Source organism: Zonotrichia albicollis, chromosome W (assembly GCF_047830755.1).
Source record: "Zonotrichia albicollis isolate bZonAlb1 chromosome W, bZonAlb1.hap1, whole genome shotgun sequence".
Lineage (NCBI taxonomy): Eukaryota > Metazoa > Chordata > Aves > Passeriformes > Passerellidae > Zonotrichia > Zonotrichia albicollis.
Window position 1 is genome coordinate 5,574,802 of NC_133859.1, and position 25,563 is coordinate 5,600,364.

General features: G+C 43.7%; 1 protein-coding gene across 17 annotated transcripts in view; it reads right to left on the bottom strand.

Moving 5' to 3' along the window:
* Positions 1 to 369: 369 nt before the first annotated feature.
* LOC141726960 (5'-AMP-activated protein kinase catalytic subunit alpha-1-like) overlaps positions 370 to 25,563 on the bottom strand; it is a 114,419-nt gene continuing 89,225 nt past the window's right edge. For 12 of the 17 annotated variants that reach the window (XM_074532090.1, XM_074532088.1, XM_074532100.1 and 9 more), the window contains 3 exons: positions 25,131 to 25,257; positions 21,625 to 21,865; positions 11,435 to 11,642 (listed from right to left, as the gene is read on the bottom strand). In XM_074532090.1, coding sequence (XP_074388191.1) covers positions 11,582 to 11,642; positions 21,625 to 21,865; positions 25,131 to 25,257 — 429 coding nt within the window. In that variant the 3' untranslated portion in view covers positions 11,435 to 11,581. The other 5 variants (XM_074532094.1, XR_012577918.1, XR_012577917.1 and 2 more) reach the window with 5 other exon arrangements.

The window sequence follows — 25,563 nt, forward strand, 5'->3', positions numbered from 1 at the left end:
GCTGGTCAGAGTGACCCTGAGATGCATTAGAAAGTCTCTTTTCCCAGCCCGGTGGTCAAAGAAGGAGTCAGAACTCTTCAGTTCTCGTTTTCAAGGTTGTTTATTGCTTCTTATCTGTTGCAGTGTGTTGCAATAGCCTCTTTTAAACTTCCGGGTCCTTTCCCCAGGTGTGCCAATACCCCTCTTCCCCTTCCCCCCTCGCCCCCTGCTGGGCTGTCAATCAGTTTTAACATTCCAGCAAGGCGTCGTGTGGTTCGTCACTTTCAAAGGATGCCCCTCAGGCCCAGAGGTCATTGGCCTGTCTGGGTGTCATCCTCCCCTGAGACCCTGCCCCTTCCCTCCCCCTCCCCCTCCCCCGGGAGCTTAAAAAGGTAATCAGACCATGCGGTCGGGATTCTGTTGGAGCTGTTGCCAAGATTCAGACCTGTGTGACCATGGAATAAAGCTCTGGATATTAAACCCTCCAGCAGAATCCATCTCCTTTGTCTTCACCATTGCCTGAAGCCTTCCTCCTGAGGTAAACAGAGTTCCTACCAAGCCTGGACTTGTTCAGCTGCCCAGCTGCAACCACCAGCAAGCTAAAGGTGTCTCTGGGGTGATACACCACAGCTGCCGCCTTTGGCCCAGCAGCAAGGGTCAGACTGGCCCAGGCACAATCTACCTGGTAATATTGGGATTCATATTCCAATACTTATCTATAACATTCTTTCTCTGGCCTGCCGAGGTCCGTTCAGCAGGTCAGAGGCACTCTGCCTGCCCCTGGGGCGGTGTTATCTTTTTATACTAAAAACTACATGTACATTATTTACAATTACTTTCCAATACCTATCACCTATGTTAGACAGTGAGCTTCTACTCTAAACCAATCTAAAAGTGCCAATATCACAGCAGAAGATGGAGGCCAAGAAGAATGAGAAAAGCTAGACATGCCCAGTTTCCTCCATCTTGCCCCCTGAACCCCCATTCTAAAAACCCTAAAAATCTATTTTTCACCCTGTGACAAACTAATTCTTCTTAGATTTTTGTGGCTTGCAGATCCTCATATAAGGTTGATAATTTTTTCCATGAGTCATAATCAAAGTCACAGGCTCTGTGCCAGGGTCTCTGAGTCCCCTGGCAGGGGTTCTGGCAATCCAGGACAGCCAGAGGGATGTCCTGAATTCTGACAGCCCGGCTCAGCCCTGTCAGGTCACATGGGCCATGGCAGAGCGGGGCCTGGTAGGGCCTGCGTCTAGTTACCTGTCCAAGGCCGGAAGCAAGAGAGCCTTTCCCAGGCTTGCCTGCCTTTAAAATGTGTTTCGCGGAGACGGATTTGTCACAGACATCTTTTGCGGAAAATCCTTTCTTTAGGAGATTTCCTCTTCTGGGAAGCTGAGGCCCCAGAAAGAGAATGTAAACAATAATTATCTGCTGCTTTGGAATGCAACAGGTGCATCTGTGATTGGTCTTCTGTGAGTGTTTGGATTTACTGACCACTCACAGGAGAGTTTCTCCTTGCTTTCTGCCTGGACACAGAACTTTGTTTGAGATTCCTATTCAATTCTTAGCTTAGCAGCTTCTGAACTTTTCTCTCTATTCCTATTAGTATAGTCATAATGTATTATATATCATAAATTAATAAATCCAGCCTTCTGATCATGAAGCAAGATTCTTGTCTATCTCTCTCACCCTGAAGAACCCTGGCAAAGTCATGTAACACAGATATAACTTTTTTAAAGTGGTTTAACTGGGCGTCAGTCCGCAAAACTAATCACTGATTTGTTTTGTCAGGCATGGAGGAAGCTCTTAGCAGCTCCTCTCAGAAAATCATTTCCGTAGGTGGCTTCTTCCCTCCTCACCAAAAATCAATTTCTGCAAAACCAGCACAGTACTAAGGGAGCTGACTAGGAAAGATGCCCTCCTTGATTAGTTGCTTGTTTACAGAGGGGTCTGCTGAACGAAGTGGTGATTGATGGCTGCCTTGGCCACTGCAACCATGAAGCAGTCAAGTTTAGACTCTCTGTTAACAGAAGGAAAACTGCCAGCAAAACTTCAACCCTGGACATGAGGAGAGCAGATTTCAGGCTGCTCAGGGAACTAGTTAGTAAGGTCCCCTGGGAAAATGCTTCTGAAGGTGCTGATGCTTTAAAGACCTAGAAATGAAACAACACACTTCCGAGACATTATTGATATAGGAGGTAATATAAAGGCTGGTCTTTATTGGAGGCCTCCAGGGGCAGATAGGGAAAAATGCCCAGCCCCACATGGGGTGAAAACAGTTTTATAAGTTTAGCAAATTAGCAAAATTGACAAGAATCCCCAATTAGAAGCACAAGTGATGAAGTAATTCTCCCCCCTTTGGTTCCACCTCATTGGTGTGGGATCTCAGCACAGCAGTCCTGATGTGCAGAGACACCGAGACAACCCTTGGGGGGCTCGGAGGTCCTGGAACGTGGCCAGAAGTGTCTGGTGGTTGGACTTTGACCCAGCACAGGAAACATCATCTGTATGAGGATGGGAGAATCACAGGGGATAAATGGTGAAGAGATTGATTAGTTATGGTGTGAAACACAGGGTTTAGAATTTCGGTACAGGGGGGTGTTAGGGAGACAAGATGGAGGAATTGGGACGTGTCCTGTCCTTCTCCTTCTTCTTGTCCTCCACCTTCTGTGGTGGTGGTGGCACTTTGAGATTGGTTCTTACTAAAAGTGCACTTGTCAATAAGGGTGAAAGGTATTGGGGGGAAAAGGTAAATATCTTATACGTAGTTTTGGGTATAAAGATAACTGACCGCCCCGAGGGCACGCAGTGTGCTCATGGCTGACGTGCTGTGTGGATCTCTGTCGGGCCGAGAGAAGATATTGTAGATAAAAAATTAATAAACACTGAAGACCGAAAAAAACCTGAAGACTCCTTTCGTCCTTTGGAGCGCGGGCTGCCCCCAAGGCTATCCCAAGCCTTTCTAGGCCATCAAAAACAGCCGAGAACGGGACACATTGGTAGCCCCCCTTTAGATAGGAACTAAATTTTGTTTATGAAAACATGTCTGAGGAAAGTATTTCATCCTTGGCTCCCAGGAAGAAACAAGATAGGATAGGAGCCTTGGACCCCCAGGGTTTGGAGCCTCTGGAAAGTGTTTTGTCTTTCTGAATATCAGGGTAGGGAAAAGTATTGGAACTAGCTAGGAGCTATACAACTATAAAACAATAGACATGTCCTGGGGTGACTGTATGGTCCAGTATTCCCACTGTCTCTTTTTCTGCTCAGAAATTAGTCCTGTAGCTTTAAGCTAGGCCCAGAGAAAGCGGGTGGGGGGGGGAGGGGGCGGGGGGAGGAGCAGTGGAATTTCTCCCCACTTGTATTCAAAACACAGAGACATAAGAAGTGCAGTGCTCCCCAAGTTCTTGGCTTTTGCAGAGAGAGACAGGGAGTTTTTCTTTGCTTTTTTTTTCCACTGGTTTTCCTTGTTAGCTATGGCAAGAAAGGTTTTCCCAGGACTGTGTCTTTCTTTCTGGGAATGTTTGGCTTCTCTCTGGTCCAGAACACCAGGATCATTGCCCGGGGGCCCCCCCAAGCTGCTCTGCAGCCTGGACTCCAGGTTCCTTCTCCAGAGGGATTGAGAGAGACTGAGCAAGGCTGAGACACACCCACGGAGGACTCACTGAACTACAGAAGGACTTTCTGAATTTGCCATCTCTTCAAAACAGCAAGAGGTTTCATTGTTTATTACTATTCATTTTTTTCATGCTTGTGAGTACTTTGCTTGTTAAATAAACAGTTTTTTCCACTTTTCTCCAAGGAGATTATCTCTCAAACTGGTTGGGGGAGGGGCTGCTGAATTCTGCCCTTTAGAAGAAAGAACCTTTGGGAAGTTTCCAAATCTGTCCCAAACCAGGACAAGTCTACAGAGCTATGAATATATATGAAGGAAATATAAAAGCAAAAATCATTCTGGCCTCAGTGCTGGGGTCCATCAGTTCTGATCACTTTTTAAGCACCACTTCCTAAGAGCAGAGGAGCAGTGTCCTGGGGTGATGTTATGATACCATATCCCCTATCATCTGCTTTATGGGTCATGTAACTTTAAGCTAGGTCCGAGAGAGGGACGGGAAGCCAGTGGAAATCTTTCAGCGTGGTTTTCACACATCCTCCCCCAGGTTCACTCAGCTGTGTTGTGTAGCACGGACAGAGGGAGTACATCTTTGCTATTAGCTAGCTTCTTGTTTGTTAGCTGAGGCAAGAAGGTTTCCTGGGACTGTGGCTGCTTCTTCTGGAACTGTTCAGCTTTGCCCCAGTCCGAACACCAGAAAATTGCTGGGGGCCTCATGCCATGGCCCAGAGGAGAGGCCCTGGCACTCTGCATCCCAGCTCCAGACCTCGGGAGGAGCTCAGGCACACCTACAGAAAGAACTCTGAATCCACCAGCTTTCTCCACAGGGAGGTTTCAACATCTAACATTATGTATTCTTTTTCTTGTGCCTGTGTACACTCTGCTTGTTAAAAAACCAATTTTTTCCCGTTTCCTCCAAGAAATTCCTTTCAAACTGGTGGAGGAAGGGAGTGCCGAAACCTGCCTTTTTAGAGAAGACTCCTTTCAGGATGTTTCCTTATAATTTGTCTCAAATCAAAACAAGCAGGCAATTCCAAAATGTCATAAGTTAAGCAGGTGAGGCAGAAGGCCAGCTTGGCTGATCAGGAATCTTCTTTTGATGCTAAGGTAAAATGTGGAAGAAAGGTCAGGTGACATGAGATGAATACAGGGATATGGCTTGCCACTCTAGAGAGAAAATTTGTGGGGCCAAAGTGTCGCAGTCGAGGCGGTCACAACATAAAGCAGAGACCACAAGCAGTCTCAGTTGGTAACACTTGGCAACAGTTTATTAATGAAAATGGCTGATCTTTTATCCATTTTCCAGTTGTTTACCCTTCTTCTACCTTAGCTATTGGCCACAATAATTCAATACCATGCCATTGGTGAAAAGTTACTCTGACTCCACCTAACTTCCTAAAAATGCTTCATCCAGCTGCAGAATGCTCTTATCTTCCTTCTCTCGATCTCCTTGGTTACAGCCTTGGAGAAAGCTCCTTATCAGCTTCTTCTTACTTCTCGCTCCTTTAGCTAACAGGCCCGCTGCTAGCCCCTTCCACAATTCCCCCTTTTTGTTTTTGAACTGTAAATACAGCTGCTATGGATTTTTGCAGGGCCCTTTGCAAAAACCCAAGCAGAGAGGGGACACACAAAATCACAATCACAACCATCAACAAAATTCCCATTCTTAAAACAATCGTTCCTGTCCTTCATCCATCTTCAAGTACCGATATATGGTCTTGGCTAATGTCATCCGCACGTTCTGCTTCAGCTGCGGAACCATCAATCCTGTCTTTTCCCGCACGCTCTAGGTAAGGTTTGACACAGCGAGCAGGAACCCATCGAGGACCATTATCTGTCAAAACACAAGCATAACCCCTCCCCCAGGTTATCAGTTCCACTGGACCAGACCATATACCCGTAATCAAATCCTTGACCCATACCTTGACATTTCTATGGAAATTTGGTTGCTTAGAATTCAAAGAAGAAAAATGGCAAAAGATTGGAGATAACTGTGACTCAGGTAGGGGACGCAAAAAGTTTAACACATAAACAGCTTTATCTAATCTCACTTGAGGTGTCTCCTGTTGCATTCCCCCTTTTTGTTTTTGAACATGACGTTTAAGAAGTCCATGATCTCTTTCAATAATTGCTTGGCCCGTGGGGACATGTGGAATACCTGTTGAATGCTCAATGCCCCAAGCACGAAAGAATGCTTGCATTTTCTGCGAAGCATATGCTGGGCCGTTATCTGTTTTTACATGACACAGAACACCTAGAATAGAAAAGGCATGATAAAAATGACGAATAGCATCTAGAGTTTTTCTCCTGTGAATGCTGAAGCAACCATTGCATGAGAAAAAGTATCAACTGTAACATGAACATACTTAAAGTGACCAAATTCTGGCATTTTTGTAACATCAGTTTGCCATTCTTCTAACGCAGAAAGACCTCTAGGGTTGGTACCATAATACTGAGTGACATGAGTCATATGACAGTCGGGACAAGAGGAAAGAATAGATTTTGCTTCGGCAGTAGACAATTTGAATTGCTGCTGTAAAGCTTGAGCACTCTGATGAAAAAATTGATGGGATAAAATTGCCTGCTGCAACACATTGGGTACAGTTTTGATTGCAGCAGCAGCTACTAAGGAGTCTACATAGGCATTGCCTTCAGCAAAAAGTCCTGGTAGTGATATATGGCTGCGAATGAGCATGATAAAGTAAGAATGCTTTCAAGCACCAATAACTGTCCACAACTTCACTAATATGGTAAACAATGGTTTCTCTTGAATATTAAACAACACTTCTTGATCTAAATGCTTAACCAAATTGGCAACATAAACTGAATCAGTAACTATGTTTACAGAACCAGGAAACAAAGTAAAAGCCAAAAGAACAGCAGAAAGTTCAACCAGTTGAGGAGATCCCTGCTGAATCACTGTCTGATATTCCCAGTGATCATCCTTTCTCCATGCCACAGCTGCTTTTCCAGTTTTCCCAGACCCATCTGTAAAAACTGTTATACCTTCCACTGGAACAGGAGAACAAATTTGCTTGCCTTCAAAAGGGATCTCTTTAGTCAGTGTTAGAACAGGATGAGAAGGCAAAAGATATGAGATTTGACCTGTAAAACAAGATAAGGCAGATTGCAATTCATTACTATTTTGAAAGCACCATTCAAAATACCACTGTTGTACAGGTATCACAATGGTCACAGGGTCCTGTCCCAAAATCTCATGACAACACCTGCGGCCCTTGATGATAATATCTGCAAAAAGCTCATAAAGTCCTGGAGCTGTTTTCCGAGATCTGAAAGATAAAAATATCCATTCCAGAATATGCAGTTGATCCTCCCAATTATCATTCCATTGACAGAGTATTCCACATGGTATTTCATGGTCTTTCAAAATAAACAATTGAACACCAACAGAGGTATCTATCCTGTTAACAAATTTGTGTGCTAGGGCTAATTCAACTTCTTCTAGGGTCTTTTTTGCTGCTGAGGTCAATTGCCTCTCATCAGTGGAGGAAGTGATGCCTGAAAGCAAATCAAACAATGGCTGCATCTGATGATTAGTTATGCCTAAATATGATCGAATCCAACCTATTAAACCAACCAATTTCTGTACATCAGTAGCAGTTTTAACATCAATGTCTAACTTTACAGGTTGAGGCATAACTTGAGTGTTGGTCACCAGCATACCTAGATATTTCCAAGGCATGTGTTCCTGCACTTTCTCTGGAGCAATAATCAAACCAAAGGCTTTCAAATTTGTCACAGCACATTGTATAAGAGCTGACAACTGTTGTTTGTTGTCAGATGCCAACAAGATATCATCCATGTAATGATAGCAGTAGCAGTTTTTAAATTGCTCCCGCACTTTTGACAAGGCCTGTACCACAAACCATTGACAAATAGTTGGCGAATTTTTCATGCCTTGTGGGAGTACCTTCCTGTCGAAGGAAGGGGATCAGGACACCAGTTGGTTCATCACAGGCCCTTCGGGTCCGGTCTGGTCCGGGTCCCTCAGGTCCTTCTGGTCCCCTTTATTGAAGAAAGTATCAAACACTTATACAGCAAATAATAAGCTTATGAATATTCTGTAAGCCAAGCAATCTATTGGTTAAACTATAGCATTAACTCATCTTCATTCCTTAGGGGTTACATCTCTCTTTTCTCATGTCTTTTTCACTGTTTGTTATCACACTACAGCTAGGCCCAAGGACATGCTATCAACACAGGTGCAGGACTTGGAATTAGCCACGGTTTTGTACTTTTCCATTCTCTAGCAGCTAAATTCCCAACACCTTCCATTGATATCTTTTATCAGGTTCAGCATTATTTATAGAAGGCACCGTAAAAGCGAATTTTTCTTTGTCCTGCTCAGCCAATGGAATAGTGAAGAAACAATCTTTCAGATCAATGACAACTATTTGCCATTCCTGTGGAATCATCGTGGCTGTAGGAAGGCCTGGTTGCAAAGCTCCCATTGTTGCCATTACAGCATTTATCTGCCGTAAATCATGTAAAAGTCTCCATTTTCCGGATTTCTTTTTTATTACAAAAGCAGGGGTGTTCCAGGGACTGAATGATTCCTCAATGTGTCCCGCTTGCAATTGTTCTGTAACTAATTCTTGCAGGGCAGTAAGCTTTTCAGTAGTCAGGGGCCACTGGCGAACCCGGACAGGCTTATCTGTCAACCATGTCAGGGGTACAACTGGACGTTCATTGCCCTGCAACACAGTGGCCCCCATTAAAAATCCGTAGTAATTTTGACACCCCATTGAGATAAACAATCTCGTCCCCACAAACTTTGAGGAGCATCGGCAACATAGGGTCTGATGTTAGCTTGTTGGCCATCAGGATGTTTCACATTAATTACAATGGCTGACAGGCCACCTGTTGTAGCACCACCCAACCCCAGGAGTCCAAAACTTGCACGAGTGAGAGGCCACGATTGAGGCCAGCAAAGTCACAAGAGTATTGTGACATCTGCTCCAGTGTCAATCAAACCTGTTACTGATATAGTTCCTGGATGACATCCACTGGCTGTGAGAGTGCATGTCTTTTCTGGATGGCTCTCTGTTACTTTCTCAGTCCAGAACACTTGAGGTACTCCTGTCGATCCAAAGCTTCCTGTGCCGCAACTTTGGTCCACTGCATTTGGAACAGAACTCACAAAAGGTACAAGTTGAGCAATGCAAGTTCCTTTCTGAATAGTGACAGGAGGGTCATCAATGGATACCATAGCATGAATCTGCCCTAAATAATCAGCATCAATAAGCCCTAGATGCACATGAATACCTCTAAGTGTAGTACTTGATCTCCCTATCAAAAACGCACTCAATCCCCGTCCTATCGGACCCTAGGCATCAAGAGGCACTTTACATCTTTCTTTTGTTAGAATGGTTACTGTGTCAGCAGTGGGTATATCAATCCCTGCCAACTCGCTTGTTGCCCCTGAGTATTGTTCGCAAATGGGTAGCTTTGCAGGGCTGGGAAGGCCCGCATTTGCTGTTGTGGTTGTTGGGGTATTTGTTTCCCCACGCGCCCCTTCGCGCTCCTCTTTGGGTTTCCCAGCAATAGCTGACCATTTGCATGATATTTACTCCTGCGTTGCTTAGCACAGTGCCCAGATTTAGCACAATGGTTGCATACAACATCGCTGCTTGCACTTGGCCTAAATGCTGTTTTCCAGACAGTACACTGTGACTTTACGTGCCCTTGTTGTCCACAATTCTAACACTTCGCTGAAGGTCTTAACACTGCAGCAAGAGCTGCCATTTTATGCTCAACTGAACCAACTTTTGAGCAAGCAGTAACCATTTCAGACAAGGTGGGTTCCCCAGGCAAAGTGTCAATAATCTTTCTGCAGTCTGGGTTTGCATTTTCTTTAGCCAATTGTAGGCACAATTTGTCTCGCAAAGTTTCATCATCTACCTGTTTCTCAATAGTGGCAGCAAGTTTTTCTGCAAACTGCAAAAATGGTTCTCTTGTCCCTTGTTGTATAGTAATATATTTCTGTTTTGGAGCTGCCATTTCCATTGTTTTAGTTAAGGCACTCATGCCAATTTGCTGAGCTTGTGCCAAAATTGAAGGATCCCACCTTGCCTGTAAATCTGGACTAGCAAAAGGCCCAGAGCCCAGTAGGGCATCAACACCCACAGCATGACGGGGGTCGTGTTGAGGCAACTGCATATTTGTTAAAGCCTTGCCCTCAGCCACTTGCCTCCAAGATTCTTGAAATACACCATATTGTACTGGTTGGAATAGAATTGTAGCAAGATGTGTGATATCATAAGGTGCAAGCAAATCTGCATTAATCACACGTATTAATTGCATTACCTCTGAGGAATTAATACCATACTGAGCTACTTTCGATTGGAGGTCTTGCACAACCCTCCAGGCGAAGACATGATGACTGTCGTTCTGTCCTGTACCAAGAGCTGCTTTGAAAACTGGAAAAGCCATAGGGTTATCACAAGCAACATTTGCATTGGCATTGTTCTCCTGAGGTACTCTTGGAGCACCTAATCTTTCTATGATGTCCTAATTCTTTTCTTCAACTGCTTTCCTCCTAACAAATTCCCAAAACTCCTGAGGGTATCGAGGAAGCACAGTGACTTGGCATGGAGGCAAAGTCCATGGGGCAGTAAGGCTAGAGCTCTTAGGAGATGAAGGGACCAGAGCTCCTTGCCCCAACTCAGGTGTTACTGCGGGCGACTTATCACTTGATTTGCTGTTGCTGTCACTGTCAGGTAACGGAGGATACAGCTTTGCAGGTTGTTCAAGCCGCTCAGAGGGGAGCGGGGGGGCGGACGGCTGGACCAGAGAGGAGGGAAGCGGGGGGGAAGATGGCTGGGTTTCTCTCTCTGCTAGAGACATTTCAGCTAACTGGCGTAGCGGTGTAGTATATACAGGCACCATCCCGAGCTGCTGGGCAGGTGTGAGATAAGGAGGCTTAGGGGTCTCATAAGAAGAGGCTAGGGCAGGTTGCCCAGAAGTTTTGGCAGCTTTCCCAGAAGCTTTGGCAGCTTTCCCAGAAGCTCTGGCAGCGTGCCAGGTAACTCCCATGGCATCCGAACTTGCTTCACCAAGTTCCCCATCAGAGCCCCCTTCTACCTCAGAGGCCCCCTCTGCCTCAGCCCCCCCGTCAGATTCTGTTATCAGCCCCGACTCTTCGTTCGCATCTTGCTCCGTTTCTCTCTCTACTTTCCATTCTTTTAAAGCCCCAAAGAGCGAGTTCCAGGTTACTGCTAAATCAACAGCTGTTTTATCTCCCGCTCGAATAACTTGCCAAAGTCTGTCCCCGACTTTCTTCCATGCCTTAACACTAAATGCTGTGTCGGGATCAGTGACAAAATTCTGTGATTTAGCCCACAGCAATATATTACGAAGCGCATAGTCTGACGTATTAATTCCCTTATTTCTTAACAAAAATATCCATGTAGACAGAACATTTTCTTCCTCTTTAGATAAATTTTGTCCCATTATTACTAGTTGGTGGCTTACCTACTTCCAGGTGTCTTGATTGGAGGGAATCAGGTCCGGACCTCCCTGTGGCTTCCACCTGCCACTCTCAGCTGCACCAACGCCGCCTCCGCCACTATGTCCCAGTGGGTCACGGTTGCCAATTGCTAGGACCCCGTATGGGCCCCCACCGACTATGTTATCACGTCGGCGGTCACCAAAATGTCGCAGTCGAGGCGGTCACGACATAAAGCAGAGACCACAAGCAGTCTCAGTTGGTAACACTTGGCAACAGTTTATTAATGAAAATGGCTGATCTTTTATACACTTTCCAGTTGTTTACCCTTCTTCTACCTTAGCTATTGGCCACAATAATTCAATACCATGCCATTGGTGAAAAGTTACTCTGACTCCACCTAACTTCCTAAGAATGCTTCATCCAGCTGCAGAATGCTCTTATCTTCCTTCTCTCGATCTCCTTGGTTATGGCCTTGGAGAAAGGTCCTTATCAGCTTCTTCTTCTTCTTACTTCTCGCTCCTTTAGCTAACAGGCCCGCTGCTAGCCCCTTCCACACCAAAGCTTGATTGAAGTTGGTCAGTACTGTAGAGGACAATATAAAAATGCTTTATTAAACATGTTAATAGCAAAAGGCAGTGCAGAAATAATACCAACCTATTAGATAATGAGGATGGTCACCTCAAAAACAGGGACATAGATATCATAGCAGCGGGCCTTGCCAGGTAATAATGAGCATTGACTCCATGATTGCAGAAGGCTAATCAATCGCTTTATTATACTATATTATACTACTCTACTATTCAGAGGAAAACATTGGCCTTGCAGACAGTCCAATACAGACAGATCCAATTGGTCAATTGAAATCCAAACACCATCACCAGTGTCCAATTAAGAAATCATCCTTTGGTAAACAAATCTCCATAACACATTCCACATGTGCACAACAACAGGTGCAGCAAGTGGAGATAAGAATTGTTTCTCATTCTTTTCTCTGAGCTTTCTCAAAGCTTCTCACAGCTTCCCAGGGAAAACATGGGAGAGAGCTGTGTCTCTCTCTGTTCAGAGGATATGTGATTACCACACATAGACAAGGCAGAGATCTTTAATATTTTCTTTCCTGCTGTCTTCAACACTGATGATGGGTTCTGGGGCTCCCAGTACCCTGAGCTGAATGACCATGGCTATGACAATAATAAAATCCAAACTTGTGCAGGATCTGCTGCTCCAGCTGGATCCCTATAAGTCTATGAGGACTGATGGGATTGATCTGAGAATACTCAAAGAGTTGGCTGATGTCATCACGAGAACCCTTTCAATGATTTTTGAATGTCTTGGGAATCTGGAGAGGTCCCAGTTAATTAGAAGCTCACTTCAGTGCCTGGTAAAAATATGGAAAAGATTATTATGGGAGTGTTGTGGGTTTACCTGGGCCAGATGCCAGGCACTCACAAAAGCTGCTCACTCATTTCCATCTGAAGCTGAACAGAGGAGAGAAAATATAACAAAGGTTCATGGGTTGAGATAAGGACCGGGAGAAATTACTCATCAAATACCATCAAGGGCAAAACAGGCTCAAATTAGAGATATGAATTTATTACTAACAAAATCAGAGCAGGATAATGAGAAGCAAAATAAGCCTTTAAAAACATCTTTCCCTCCGCCCCCCCCCGCCCCCGCCCCCCGCCCACTCTCCTTCTATCTCTACCTCCTACCCCAATGGCCCAAGGAGACAGGGAATGGGGGGTATGGTCAGTGCATCATCTGTAGCCTCTCCCACTGCTCAGGGAGAGGAGTAGTTTCCCTGCTGCACTGTGGGGCCCCTCTCACAGGAGACAGTTCTCTGTGAACTTCTCTAACATGAGTCCATTCCATGGGCAATAGCCCCCCTCAAACTGCTGTGACATGGATCACTCTTCCATGGGGTGCAGTTCTTCAAAGACAGGGTGTTTCAGCATGGGAGCAGGGCCCCTCTCTCCATGGGTCTCCCAAAGGATCATAGCATCCTCCCAGGCATCCATCCACTCCAGCATGGGGCTCCTCCACGGGCTGCAGGTGGATCTCTGCTTCCCCATGGGCCTCCATGGGCTGCAAGGGGACAGCCTCCTTCACCATGGTCTGCACCACAGGCTGCAGAGGAATCTCAACTCTGGCGCCTGGAACACCTCCTCTCCCATGTTCTTCACCAACCTCGGTGTTTCCATAGCTGTTTGTTTCACACGTTCTCACTCTTCTCTGGCTGGAATTAAAACTGCGCAACAACTTTTGATTTCTTCTTAAATATGTTCTCACAGAGGCATTACTGACATTTCTAATTGGCCCAGGCTTGGCCAGCAGCATATCCATATTTGGATCCTCCCGGGATTTGCTCTGCTGAACATGGTGGAAGCTTCTAGCAACTTCTCACAGAAGCTACCTCTGTCACCCACCCTGCTACCAAAACCCAGGCCATGCAAACCCAACACTGAAAAACACCTGAAAGACAATGCAGTCTCTGGTCACAGCCAGCATAGTTTCATGCAGGAGAAAGTCCTGCTTGCCAAATCTGATTTCCTTTTATGACACAGTAGTCCACCTAGTTGATCAAGGTAAGCCAGTTGATAGAATCTTTTTGGATTTCAGTAAAGCTTTTCATACTGTTTCTCACAGTATCCTTCTGGATAAAATGTCCAGCATTCAACTGGATAAACATGTCACGCGGTGGGTGAGCAAGTGGCTGATGGGTTGGGCACAAAGTGTTTTAAGTGAATGGGGTTACATAAGGCTGGCTGGTCACTAGTGGGGTTCCACAGGGCTCCAGTGCTCTTCAACATCTTCATAGATGACTTGGATGCAGGACTCGAAGGGATACTAAGTTTGCAGATGATAATAAGTTAGGAGGAGTTTTTGACTACCTTAAAGGCAGAGAGGCTGTCATGGTTTGACACTGGCCTAATGTCAGGCACCCATGAGAGTTGCTCACTCACCCTCCCCTGCTACAGCTGAGCAGAGGAGAGGGAAAAAAAAATTAATGAAGGGCTCATGAGTGAGATAAGGACCAGGAGAAAACAATTCAGGGCAAAACAGTCTCCACTTAAGTTGCAAAGTAAATTTATTACTAACAGAATCAGAGGAGGATAATGAGAACTAAAATAACCCCTTAAAACCCTTTCTGCCCCCCAGCCCCTCCCTCCTTCCCACTGACTGCAGGGAGACAGGGTATGGGTTTTTTTGGGGTCAGTTCATCACTTAGATTTTCTTCTGCTGCTGTGGGGGAGGAGTCCTTCCCCTGTGAGACTGTGGGGTCCCTCCCATGGGAGACAGTTCTCCGTGAACTTCTCCGACATGGGTGCACTCTCACAAACAGCAGCCATACTGCTCCTGCTGCAACACGAGTCTCTCCCACGGGCAGACAGTCCTCCCAAAACTGCTGCGATGTGGGTCTCTCATTTCATGGGGTGCAGTCCTCCGAGGACAGGCTGCTCCAGCCTGGAAGCAGGGGCCTTCTCTCCACCGGGTCTCCCACTGGACCACAGACTCCTCAAGGCATCCACCTGCTCCAGCATGGGCACCTGCCCCACAGGCTGCGGGTGGATGTCTGCAACCCCCATGGACCCATGGGCTGCAGGGAGACAGCCTGCTTCACCATGATCTTCACAACAGCCTGCAGAGGAATCTCAGCTCCAGTGCCTGGAGCATCTCCTCTCCCTCTTTCTCCACTGACCTTGGTGTCACCATGTTGTTTTCCCTCACATGTTCTCACCTCCTCCTCTTCTCTGACTAGAAGCAAAAACTCATGACTTTGTTTTGATTTCCTTCTTAAATATGTCATCATAGCAGCATTACCAATCTCTCTCATTAGCCCAGTTTTGGCCAGCAGCATGTCCATCTTCAAAGCCATCAAAGATTGGTTCTGCTGGACATGGTGGAAGCTTCCAGCAGCTTTTCACGGGAGGCATCTTTGTGGTCCCCTGCTACCAAAAACCAGGCCATGCAAAACCAATACAGAGCTCCTGCAGAGAGACCTAGACAAATTAAAGGATTGGGCAATCACCAACCATATGAAGTTCAACAAAGAAAAGTGCCAGATTCTGTACCAGTGACAGAGCAACTCTGGATATATGCACAGACTGAGGAATGAGAGGCTGGAGAGCAGCACCACAAAAGGGGACCTGGGGATCCGAGTTGATGACAAGTTTAAGTCAGCCGTTTGCCCTGGCAGCCAGGAGGATCAACTGTGTCCTAAGGTACATCAGGCACAGCATCGCCAGCCAGTTGGGGCAGGTGATGTGCCTAGAGGGGAAGCCATACAAGAAGTGTCTGAGGTCACTTGGCTTGTTCAACCTGGAGAAGAAGAGACTGAGGGGAGACCTTATTGCAGCCTACAGCTTCCTCACAAGGGGAAATGGAGAGACAGGCACTGATCTCGTCTCTGGTTACCAGTGATAGGACATGAGGCAATGGCATGAAGCTGTGGCAGGATGGAGTTGAAAATTGGAGGCACAAAAGGTGGAGATCATGGGCTGAGCTAAGAAAAATTTACTGGAAACAGCAATGAGAAAAGAAAATGAACAGTAACAGCAACAATATCTGCTCGTTTTAGTGGGGTACCTTCTCAGAATGGCCAGAGGCTTTCCCATGTCGTAACAGTCAAGCTAGAGAGGTTGCTAAAAATCTGCTAAAGTAAATAATTTCTAGGTTTGGGATCCCCGAAGGTCTATCCTCAGATAATGGTCTGCATTTTATTTCAGAGGTAGTTCAGCATGTATAAAATTTTCACTGAATGAAATGGGATTTGCACACTCCCTGGAGACTGCCATCAAGTGGAAAAACAGAATGAATCAGACTCTTTTGAGCTAAGGGGATAGAAATTTTGCAGAAAATAAACCCCGTTGTGTTCCAGCTAGTCCTCATAGGTCAAAGGGGCTGGGTGCAGCTGGGTTTAATTTCTGATTAGAACCAATTCAGCACTATAAGTCTGGTCACATTCAATAAGATCCCAAACACACAAATAGTGTGGGTTACACTGTAAGTCTGGTCTTATTCTTGATCGCAGATTCACCAGTAGTGCAGTATACCAGTTTAACACTACAAATTTGGTTGTGTTCAGTAAGAACAACTACAATCACAGATTCACAAGTAGTGTGGTTTATTGAAGCAACAGATTATAGATTCTTCTTAGATTGATGGTGATAAATTCACTAGATCTACAAAATATAAGTGTATAACACTATAATAAAGTGCTCCCAGGTATACTCCGACATAGTCAGATGCACAAATCTTACCCAAGAGGTGCCCCTGCTTTGAGGAGGAGAGAGGAGAAAGCACATCAACTTGTCTGCAAGGTGGTCATATTCTCATTCTTGGGAGAAGTGGAGATGAGACTGCAGTCAAATATCCCATTACTGCCATCATAAATGGGGGAGGGAAGCCACTTTATATGTAAATTAGGGATATCAAGAGTAACAAAGAGAGATGTTACAAAGGCTCTGGATCTTGTGCAAGGGTGGAACAGAACTGTGATGCCTTAGTATCACTTCCTCTTTCACCTGGCCAATTGCAGGGATAAGGGCCATCCAGCATCTGCCCGACAAACTATCAGCCCCATCAGTAGGCTATCATGCTCACATTAATCCCTTCAACACATATTTTATGGCATATCTCATGGCTGTAGGCCTTATTCCTACAGATTCTCAAGAGGCAAATCACAAAATTACGTCAGGAAACACATCCTAAACGGGTGGAGGTTTTATCTGTTTTATTGTTGAGAATCAAGATAACTCTATGGGTTAGAGAGGGAGAAAGTCCCTTCAAAGTATTATATGGAAAACCATATCATGCCAGGAAATCAAACTGACCAAATGCACTTAGATGGGGAGGGGATTGTGAGAAATTATTTGCTGTCTCTTTCTCAGGCTTTACCCTCCCTGTATGGGTATCTCAATCAGTGGGCTCCACTTCTGGACTCTCCAGTGCATTATTTCTCCCTCCCCCCCCATATAAGCTAACCCCCACAACAAACAAACAAACAAACAAAAAGACCCCAAACCCCACCTCAACTCTGTTCCATCAGGAAACTTTTGTCCATCAAAACTGATTTATCATACCAATAAAATTTACTTTAAATAAAGCTATACATACTGTACACTTCTGTCAGAAACTCTCTTCAACTATCAGATACTGAGACAAAATAACCAAGGTTGCCTTAATGCATGATTGCCAAAAAACATATAAAAATTAAAAGATATTTGCACCTTGACACCTTGCGCTTGTGGTCAGCCTTACAAATTTGCAAAACAGGACCAGATACCATTTACAAATATTTGGCTTAACATACACAGAGACCCTTTCAGTGATTCCAAACCAATTCCAGATGAGAAATTGCTGCAATTTAAAAAAACCAAAAACCCTCTGCATTTGTTATATTGTACAATATTTACAAACTTCAAAATAAAAGGGTAACAAAAATGAGTACACTAATTTATTTAGTACATCAGATTAATTTCTTACAAGGCTTAAAAAGACCCCACATAACACAAATCCCCACTTAAGTAGGATTAGAAACTGGTCTCATGTTGACATCTCAATCTCAGGAGTTTAAACTCAAACCATTAAGAGAAATCTTCCACTTTGAGATACAGTAATACAACCTTGCATTATGGGGACAGTGTGTGACACTTGAGGATAAAGAACTGGTTGTAACATGTACCTACGTATTAGGCAGACTATACCATATCCCAGTTCAGAACACAGTTACGGCAACTCCAGGGCTTAAGCAGCTTTAAGTTTGTTCAAATTCTGTGCTGTGCATATTCATAACTGGAACCGGTTGGCCTGGATTAGACTATTCTTATAGGTGTAGCTAGCATTTTTCAGTTAGACAATGACAACAACTCGCATTCATTTTCAGGGTCAAGACTTTACTGTTCATAGTATATGCCTTGTTTCCAGGCTCTAATCAGGAGAGCAATCTTTGAAAGAAAGTAGGTAATGAAGTTGACTTTGAAGAGAATGCTCATTGTTGAAAGCAAATGTTTTATGACATAGTTTATTGTGCAATGTTTACATCTATTAGTGCTAGATGAAAATGGAACTGTGGATAATTACATCCAGTTTACAAGAGAGTACATAGTTTTGTGCAAGTAGTAGCCAAGATTTTAACATTTAAGGTTCAATTTTGTTCTGAAAACATTGCAAAAACCATAACTGTAGTAGGATTTATGACATTGGTAGCAGAAGTCTACTGTTAAAAACTTTTTTAATCCCAAGCACAAGTAAAGGCTAGGCGTAAAATGAATCAAGAATTAGCCCTGGGAGGACTGAGGATGGTTGTGGATGAGAAACTTGATAAAGAATCACAGAATGGCTGGGGTCAGAAGGGACCTTAAAGATCATCTACTGCCAACCCACTTGCCATGGGCAGGGACACCTTCCACTAGACCAGATTGCTCCAAGCCCCATCCAACCTGGCCTTGAACATTTCCAGGGATGGGGAATCCACAACCTGTGGGCAACCTGTGCCAGTGCCTCACCACCCTTATAATAAAGAATTTCTTCCTAAGATCTAATCTAAACCTTCTCTCCTTCAGCTTAAGTCCACTCCTCCTTGTTGAAACCTCCCTCATGGGTCCCCCTGATGGGGACACCCCTAAAAAGTTCTGTGCCAGGAATGAGAAACAGACAGGACTCTTGGTTTTTTGGGTCTTCAGGTTGTTGGTTTTCTCTTATCAAAAGTTCTGCATGCCATCTACATCTCAGACTTAGCATACAAAGAGAAGGCACCAGAAGCTACAAGACACACAGATTCAAGGTCTTTTAAAGCTATTTTGTCCAATTAACTCTTAAAATAAACTTTATTTCTATCTTTCCACCAATAACTAATTATTTTTCTGTCCATGCAACATCTGCATTGCAGTTCTTTCTAACCAATTACCCTGTGCTCCCAACACTGCAGAAAATGGAGTAGATGAAGAACAAGGAGATCAGATAACGCTCAAAATCCTCCATCTTGTCTCCGATCTACCTCCATACTAAAACCCCAAAACTTTAAGTTTTTCACCCTGTGATAAGCTATACTACTATCTATTTCACACACTCATAGATTCCAATTCATCCCAAAGTCTTGGAAGTTTTCTCCATGGACGAAGGTTAAAAGCAGTGTTCTCCTGGGGATCAGGACTTCTCAGGACAGGCAGAGAAATATTCCCTGTGCCCTGGGTTCCAACACTCCTTATCCTATCACTGCATACTCAGCTGCTTCAGTGAGGTGATTCTGCCCCTATACTCCCTTCTTGTGAGATCCCACCTGGAGTCCTGCATCCAGCTCTGGGGTCCCCAACACCAGAAAAGACATTGACCTTTTAGAACAAGTCCAGAGGAGGCCACAAAGAGGATCGGAGGGCAGGAACACCTCCCTATGAAGACAGGCTGAGAGACTTAGGGCTGTTCAGCCTGGAGAAGAGAATGCTCTGGGGTGACCTTATTGCAGCCTTACAGTACATAAAGGGGGCCTACAAGGTACATGGAGAGGGACTTTTCACAAGGGCATTGTCTTGGTTTGGAAAGACAGATGTCTGCTAAGAAAGGCAAGACCCTCCCCTGAAATAGAAAAATGTAAACCCCGTCCCTCCAAATTGTTATAAATTTGAAATTAAGGGGGGCTCTCAGGCAAAAATATGGTAGCAGGAATAGCAGTTCTTTATTAGGGAAGAAAATAAAAAGATAAAATAAACAGTGCAGTAAACTAAAACAACACTGACAGAGTCAGAACACAACCTGACACCCTGTTGGTCAGGGTATTGGTAGCAGTCCTATTGGAATTGTGGCTGCAGTCCTCCTGGAGTGTCAGGTGTGGTTCTGTTGGAGCAGTGAGCTTGTAGAAAGGTGTAGTCTTCCTCTGAAGATCCAGTGGAAGAGGCAGCTGTTTCTCTGGGAAACCCAGTGGAGAAGCCGTGCTGGTGTTCCAGAATCTCAAGATTATATCTGGGTAGCAATGCTTGGCTCCTCCCTCTGGGCAGAGCATCTCACAATGGGATGCTATAGTTCTTATCAGTCATGCAGTGACATTCAATAGCCTGTTATCAGCAGATGTCTCCCCAGAGGGAGGATTGATTGTGGAAGAGATAAAGAAAACTGCCCACTTAACAGAAGAAAACTGCCATACAGATGGCAAATAGAATACAATTGGCTTGGAAATGCAGGACAGGCATGCAGTGACAGGAGAAGGGGGAATTGCCTTAAGTTTGAGGAGAGGAAGTTTAGGGTAGATATTAGGAAGAGATTCTTTACTGTGAGTGTGGTGAGGCCCCAGCTCAGGTTGCCCAGAGAGGTTATGGACACCTTATCCCTGGAAGTGTTCAAGGCCAGGTTGGATAGGGTTACAAGTAACCTGGTCTAGTGGAAGGTGTCCCTGCCCATGGCAGGGAGTTAGAAGCAGGTAATCTTTAAGGTCCATCCCAACCCAAACCATTCTATGATTATATGATAAGCTGTTGTGATCAGTTTTAAATGTTCAACTGAAAAGTTGGACTATTAACGCCACAATTTAAATGGCAGAGTTCACTATAAAAGCTGCTTTGAAAAACCTAAACCTATATATGTATTTTCAACTGCAATGTGAATTCTATAAAATATTTGGCAAGGTAGCATATGATATAAACAGCTGTATCAAAGTATGAACATATTTTTAAAAGTGAAAATTTTAGATTCTGGAATAGCATGCAAGAGGCCATTGAGCTGTGCTTTTAACTACATGTGTTTATAAGGAACAGGATTCTCAGCCTGCAGTAGCAACGGGGAACTGCTGTGCTGCTACCACACTAAGATATGAGTTACTAAATCTGCACAGATCAGGAACCTGCTGACAGTTCTCCTTCACAGAAGCAAATTTTGTTTCAGCCCACAGGGTGCCAAGTCTTCTCAGCATTCAACCTCTCACCACTGCTGTGACCTGAATTGTTCTACTTACAGCCCACAGAATTTCATCCTTAGTGCATTACAAAACCCCTACATACATTTTCACCTGGCTGGATTTGCATGCATTTAATAATATTTATCTGTTATTAAAAGTAGAATATTATAATGCATTAAACTATTCTTTATCATTTACTTACCGTCAAATAAGAGGGAAGAAACAGCAGTTTTAATATATTACTGTTAGATGTTGACAATTCTGATCAACTAAGGCACAACTATAGATGCTGATCAAGTCATACTTAAGTCATTGAACTACATTTACTTACAGTGCATTAGATGTATGTATTATCAGTGAAAAAAGCAAGAAGGCCAGCATAACTTAAATATTTGAATTCTAATGTGCAATCAGTGTTAAGTGTTATGGACACTGCCCCAAGGGCATGACTTCCTATATCTGTATTATGCTATTGGACAGTGGACAATCAGAATTCACCCCAACTTCAAAATAATATACATAATGGACTATAATCATTCCAATCCCTCCGAAAATTGCATTCTGTGGCTAGTTTTTTCAGCACCTTAGTTAATTTAACTTGATTATAACTGGAAGCATCTGATTATGATTTAGGCATGCTTATTGCTGTAAAAGAAATAAGCCCACTTTTGAACTTACTGTGCAAGTATTTTAATAAGATTTGCACACATCTCAAAGAATTCTATTGTATGACTCCCTGGTCTTGGAGTTAATTCAGCCTTAGAAGAATCAATCAAAGAGGTTGCTGATGGTGTAAGGGACATATCTTCAGATTTTCCCTGTGCATCACCATCTGAATCTTTTTGACAGGATCTACAGTTGCTCACAGAATCTGATCTCTGTGGAGTTGCAGTCCCAGATTTTGCTTCAGTAATTTCATCTGGGGGACAATTGGAGAGAAGAGGAAAATTAATCATAAGAACAGCAAACTTCCCTTTTTCACACTTCCAGTCTTGATTTTCTTAAATGTTGATTAATACATAAACAGCTTTTGCAGCTGTATGTAGTCGATACAAAATTAAAGCTTATACATATATCAACAGAATTAAATGTCCTTATGCAAATTATTCTGGTGCTTTGAACTGTGCTCCAGGACTATCTCATCTAGTTTAGACCAGCACTCACCACATTTTTCATGAAGTAGTTTCAGCAGCTAATAGTCAAATAGATTTAGCTTAAACTTAAAACAGAAACATGACAGCATCATAAGGTTAAATCAAATAACAATTTGAACATTACGTAGATGCTTTTTGATAGTATTTTATTTGCTTTCTTTCTATTTGGTTATTCATACTGAGACAGAGTAAGGATCCATCCTGAACTAGGTGAAGTGTCTGGGAGAGGTGAAGGGTCTGTGGAGCTAAAGCTGAAGGAGAGGCCCCGTTCCAGAGACAGCAAGGAGACAGAGAAAGAAAAACAGAAAAACCACGGGGCAACCTAGGAATTCCTCCGATAAAGAAGAATTAGTGCTAAGTGTCATGCAAGATGAATATGTATGAACTTATTGTGAAACTGTATGCATATGCATTTGGAAGGGGGATAAAAGGAGGTCTGAAATCTTCAGGGGTACGCATGCCCTTTTGGGGAGTCTTGCGTCCGGCGCGCGTCGTAATAAAGCATACCGGGCTTTACAACTTTTACAAGTTGTGAGGTTTCTTCTTTTCTCCGCAAAACAATACTTTGTATTTCCTTATAATTCATTGATACATTAAATGCTAGCATCTACATCCTTCATTTTTGGAAGTTTTTCTCTTTAATATGCATTTGGGCTGCAACAGTTTACTTCTAAGATGGAAGCATTTCTACCTCATACTGAAGGTGATTTTCTGCTGAAGTATCTCTATTCTTACTTTAAATACTCAACATTAGTTTTGACCTGCACCTGTCACCAGAAAAAGTTATTTCTAAGAGAAGTTAGTGAACACAGAAGACATTGGGTGTTCACATCAAAGCTACATTAAACTACAGTTTGCAGGAGGGATAGAGAATGGCTAGCTGTGGTGGAGGCCAAGTCAGATCAGCTTTACTGTTGGAAGAGAGATGCCAAATCCATGCCCTCAGCTTGTATTTCCTCAAGAGTTGAGGCCAGGACTGCAGCTGCCCCAGCTGCATGGCTCTAAGCAGGCATCTCCCCTTCAACATGAATGGCATTTGTCTTATGCTACAGTAGAGGTCAGTGCAGGAAAGGGATTAATGCCCTGTTTCAAATACTACTAGATCTAAGCAAGCACTTGCATGGTTAGAAGGGACAAGGCAAGAATTGCATTGCCAAGTCAGATCAGGTTAAACTGCCATGAGACTCAGCTGTAGCCATCCTGTACTATAATCCAGCCATATTCCAGTAAATCCTTTTTCCATTACAGGTTTTCCTAGGCATATCATGTACACTATTGGCTATGAATTGCTTTAGTCTACTATGCTCTAAAACAAGCATTATGGCCAGTCTATATTTGCTCCTCCATTTTCAGGAAGGTATGACTTGCAGTTTGTGCTGGTTTTTACTGGAATGGGTAGTTTTCTTCCTAGTAACTAGAACAGGACTATGGTTTGGATTTGTGCTGAAACAGTGTGTGAAAATACAGGGATGTTTTTGTTATTGCTGAGCAGAGCTTGCACAGCATCAAGGACTTTTCTGCTTCTCATACCACCCTGCCAGTAAGTAGGCTGGGAATGCACGAGAAGTTGGGAGGGAACACAGCTGGGACATCTGACTCCAACTGATGAAAGGGATATTCCAGACCATATGACATCATGCTCAGCATATAAAGCTGAGGGAAGAAGGAAGTGGGGGATGTTTGGAGTGATGGCATTTGTCTTCTCAAGTAACTGTTATGCATGATGGAAATGGCTGAACATCTGCCTGCCCATGGGATGGAGCAACCAAATTTCTTGTTTTGCTTTGCTTGCACGTGGCTTTTGCTTTCTGTATTAAACTGTCTCTATCTAAACCCATGAGTTTTCTCAGTTTTACCCATTTGATTGTCTCCTCCATTCTACCAGGGGAAAGTGAAGGAGCAGCTGTGTAAGGCTTAGTTCCCAGCTGGGCTTAAACCACAACAGAGTTGTACGCTGTGATATTGTCACTCTATAAAGGTTTTTTCTACAGATCTGTCCAACTGCTTTCAAGACTTCACTTACTGAAAGTGTATGCCCATCTTAAATTTTGTCTACTCCTAGCATTGTTGGGTTGGACTTTGTTGACAGCTAAATCCCCAGCCAGCCCTTCATTCACTCTACCCTAGCCTTAGTGCAATGGAGGAGGAGAATTGGAAAGACAAAAGTAAGAAAACTCATAGTTTGAGATAAAGAGCTCACTAAGATGAAGGAAGAAACAAAAAAAAGTCATGCAAAGGCAACCACGTGCCACCTCCTATAAGCATACTAACATGCAGCCAGTCTCCGAACAAGAGCTACCTTCCCCAAACTCCCATCCACTCAGATTTTTTGCTAAGTATGACATCATATAGCATGACATCACTTTGATCAAGCCAGGTCAGCAGTCCAGGTTACGTCCCCATAAATCTTCTTATTCACCCCCAGCCTACTCATTGGGTGCACCACAGTGAGAAAACAGAAAGACTAGACACTATGCAAGTACTGTTCAGCACTAGCCAGAACACTGTTTTAGTCACAGATCAAAACCACAGTACCATACCAGCTACAATGAAGAAAGTTAAATCCATCTCAGCCAGATGCAGTACAGCAATGCACAGCTAAAGTTAAATTTGCATGCCTAAATGCCAAACTTTATCTTCACTAGGAAAATATGTTCCCATACTTACTTCATATCTAAAGTTTAAATTTGGGGGTGAGGCCACAAAACCAGTTTAGGTTGATTCAAAACTCACCTCCAACAAACCTTCCCCTTTTGCACCAGCAATATTAGTGCTGGTGCAGACACAAAATGGAGCAGTTTGAGAGTTGATATAGCTAAAAAGTGATTATTTAAGGAATGAAACAGCTAACCATCTGATCATAGGAACACTAGATAAGGAAGGAATAAAGAAACATTAATACAGATCTAGCTTGGCTTAAACTAATAAAGGGCAACACTGACATCACTTATAAACAAGTAAGTTAAGACATGTTTGCATTTAAAATTTTTCCTCTTACAAGTTCATTGACTTATGTAAGTCTTTACATACCATCAATGCTACGGAAGTCCAGTAAGTACGTCCTGCTATCCACCTGATACAACTGTAGACTCATTTTGGAATATGCACTTGTTACTGGATTCTTGCTTCGAACACGCAGATAGTATGGATTTACAACCTAGTACACAAGAGATTTGACTTAGTAACTAGAACTGTTTTAGAAGCACTGCACATTGTTTTTCTTATTTCAAGTCACTGATGTTATTAAGTGATTTCAGGTTTACCTGTCAGAGTTTTTATTACCAACAAAAACACACCAAAAAAACCTCAAACAAAACACCCTACTCAACATATTTCCAGAGCCCCAGTAGAAAGATTAAACACGTTAGCAAGATTATTCCTGCCAGCATAAATGGCCTTCCTCCCCAAACCCTTCCTGCACAGCAAACACAAGTAGTCAGTACAGGCATACAAGACTATTTTC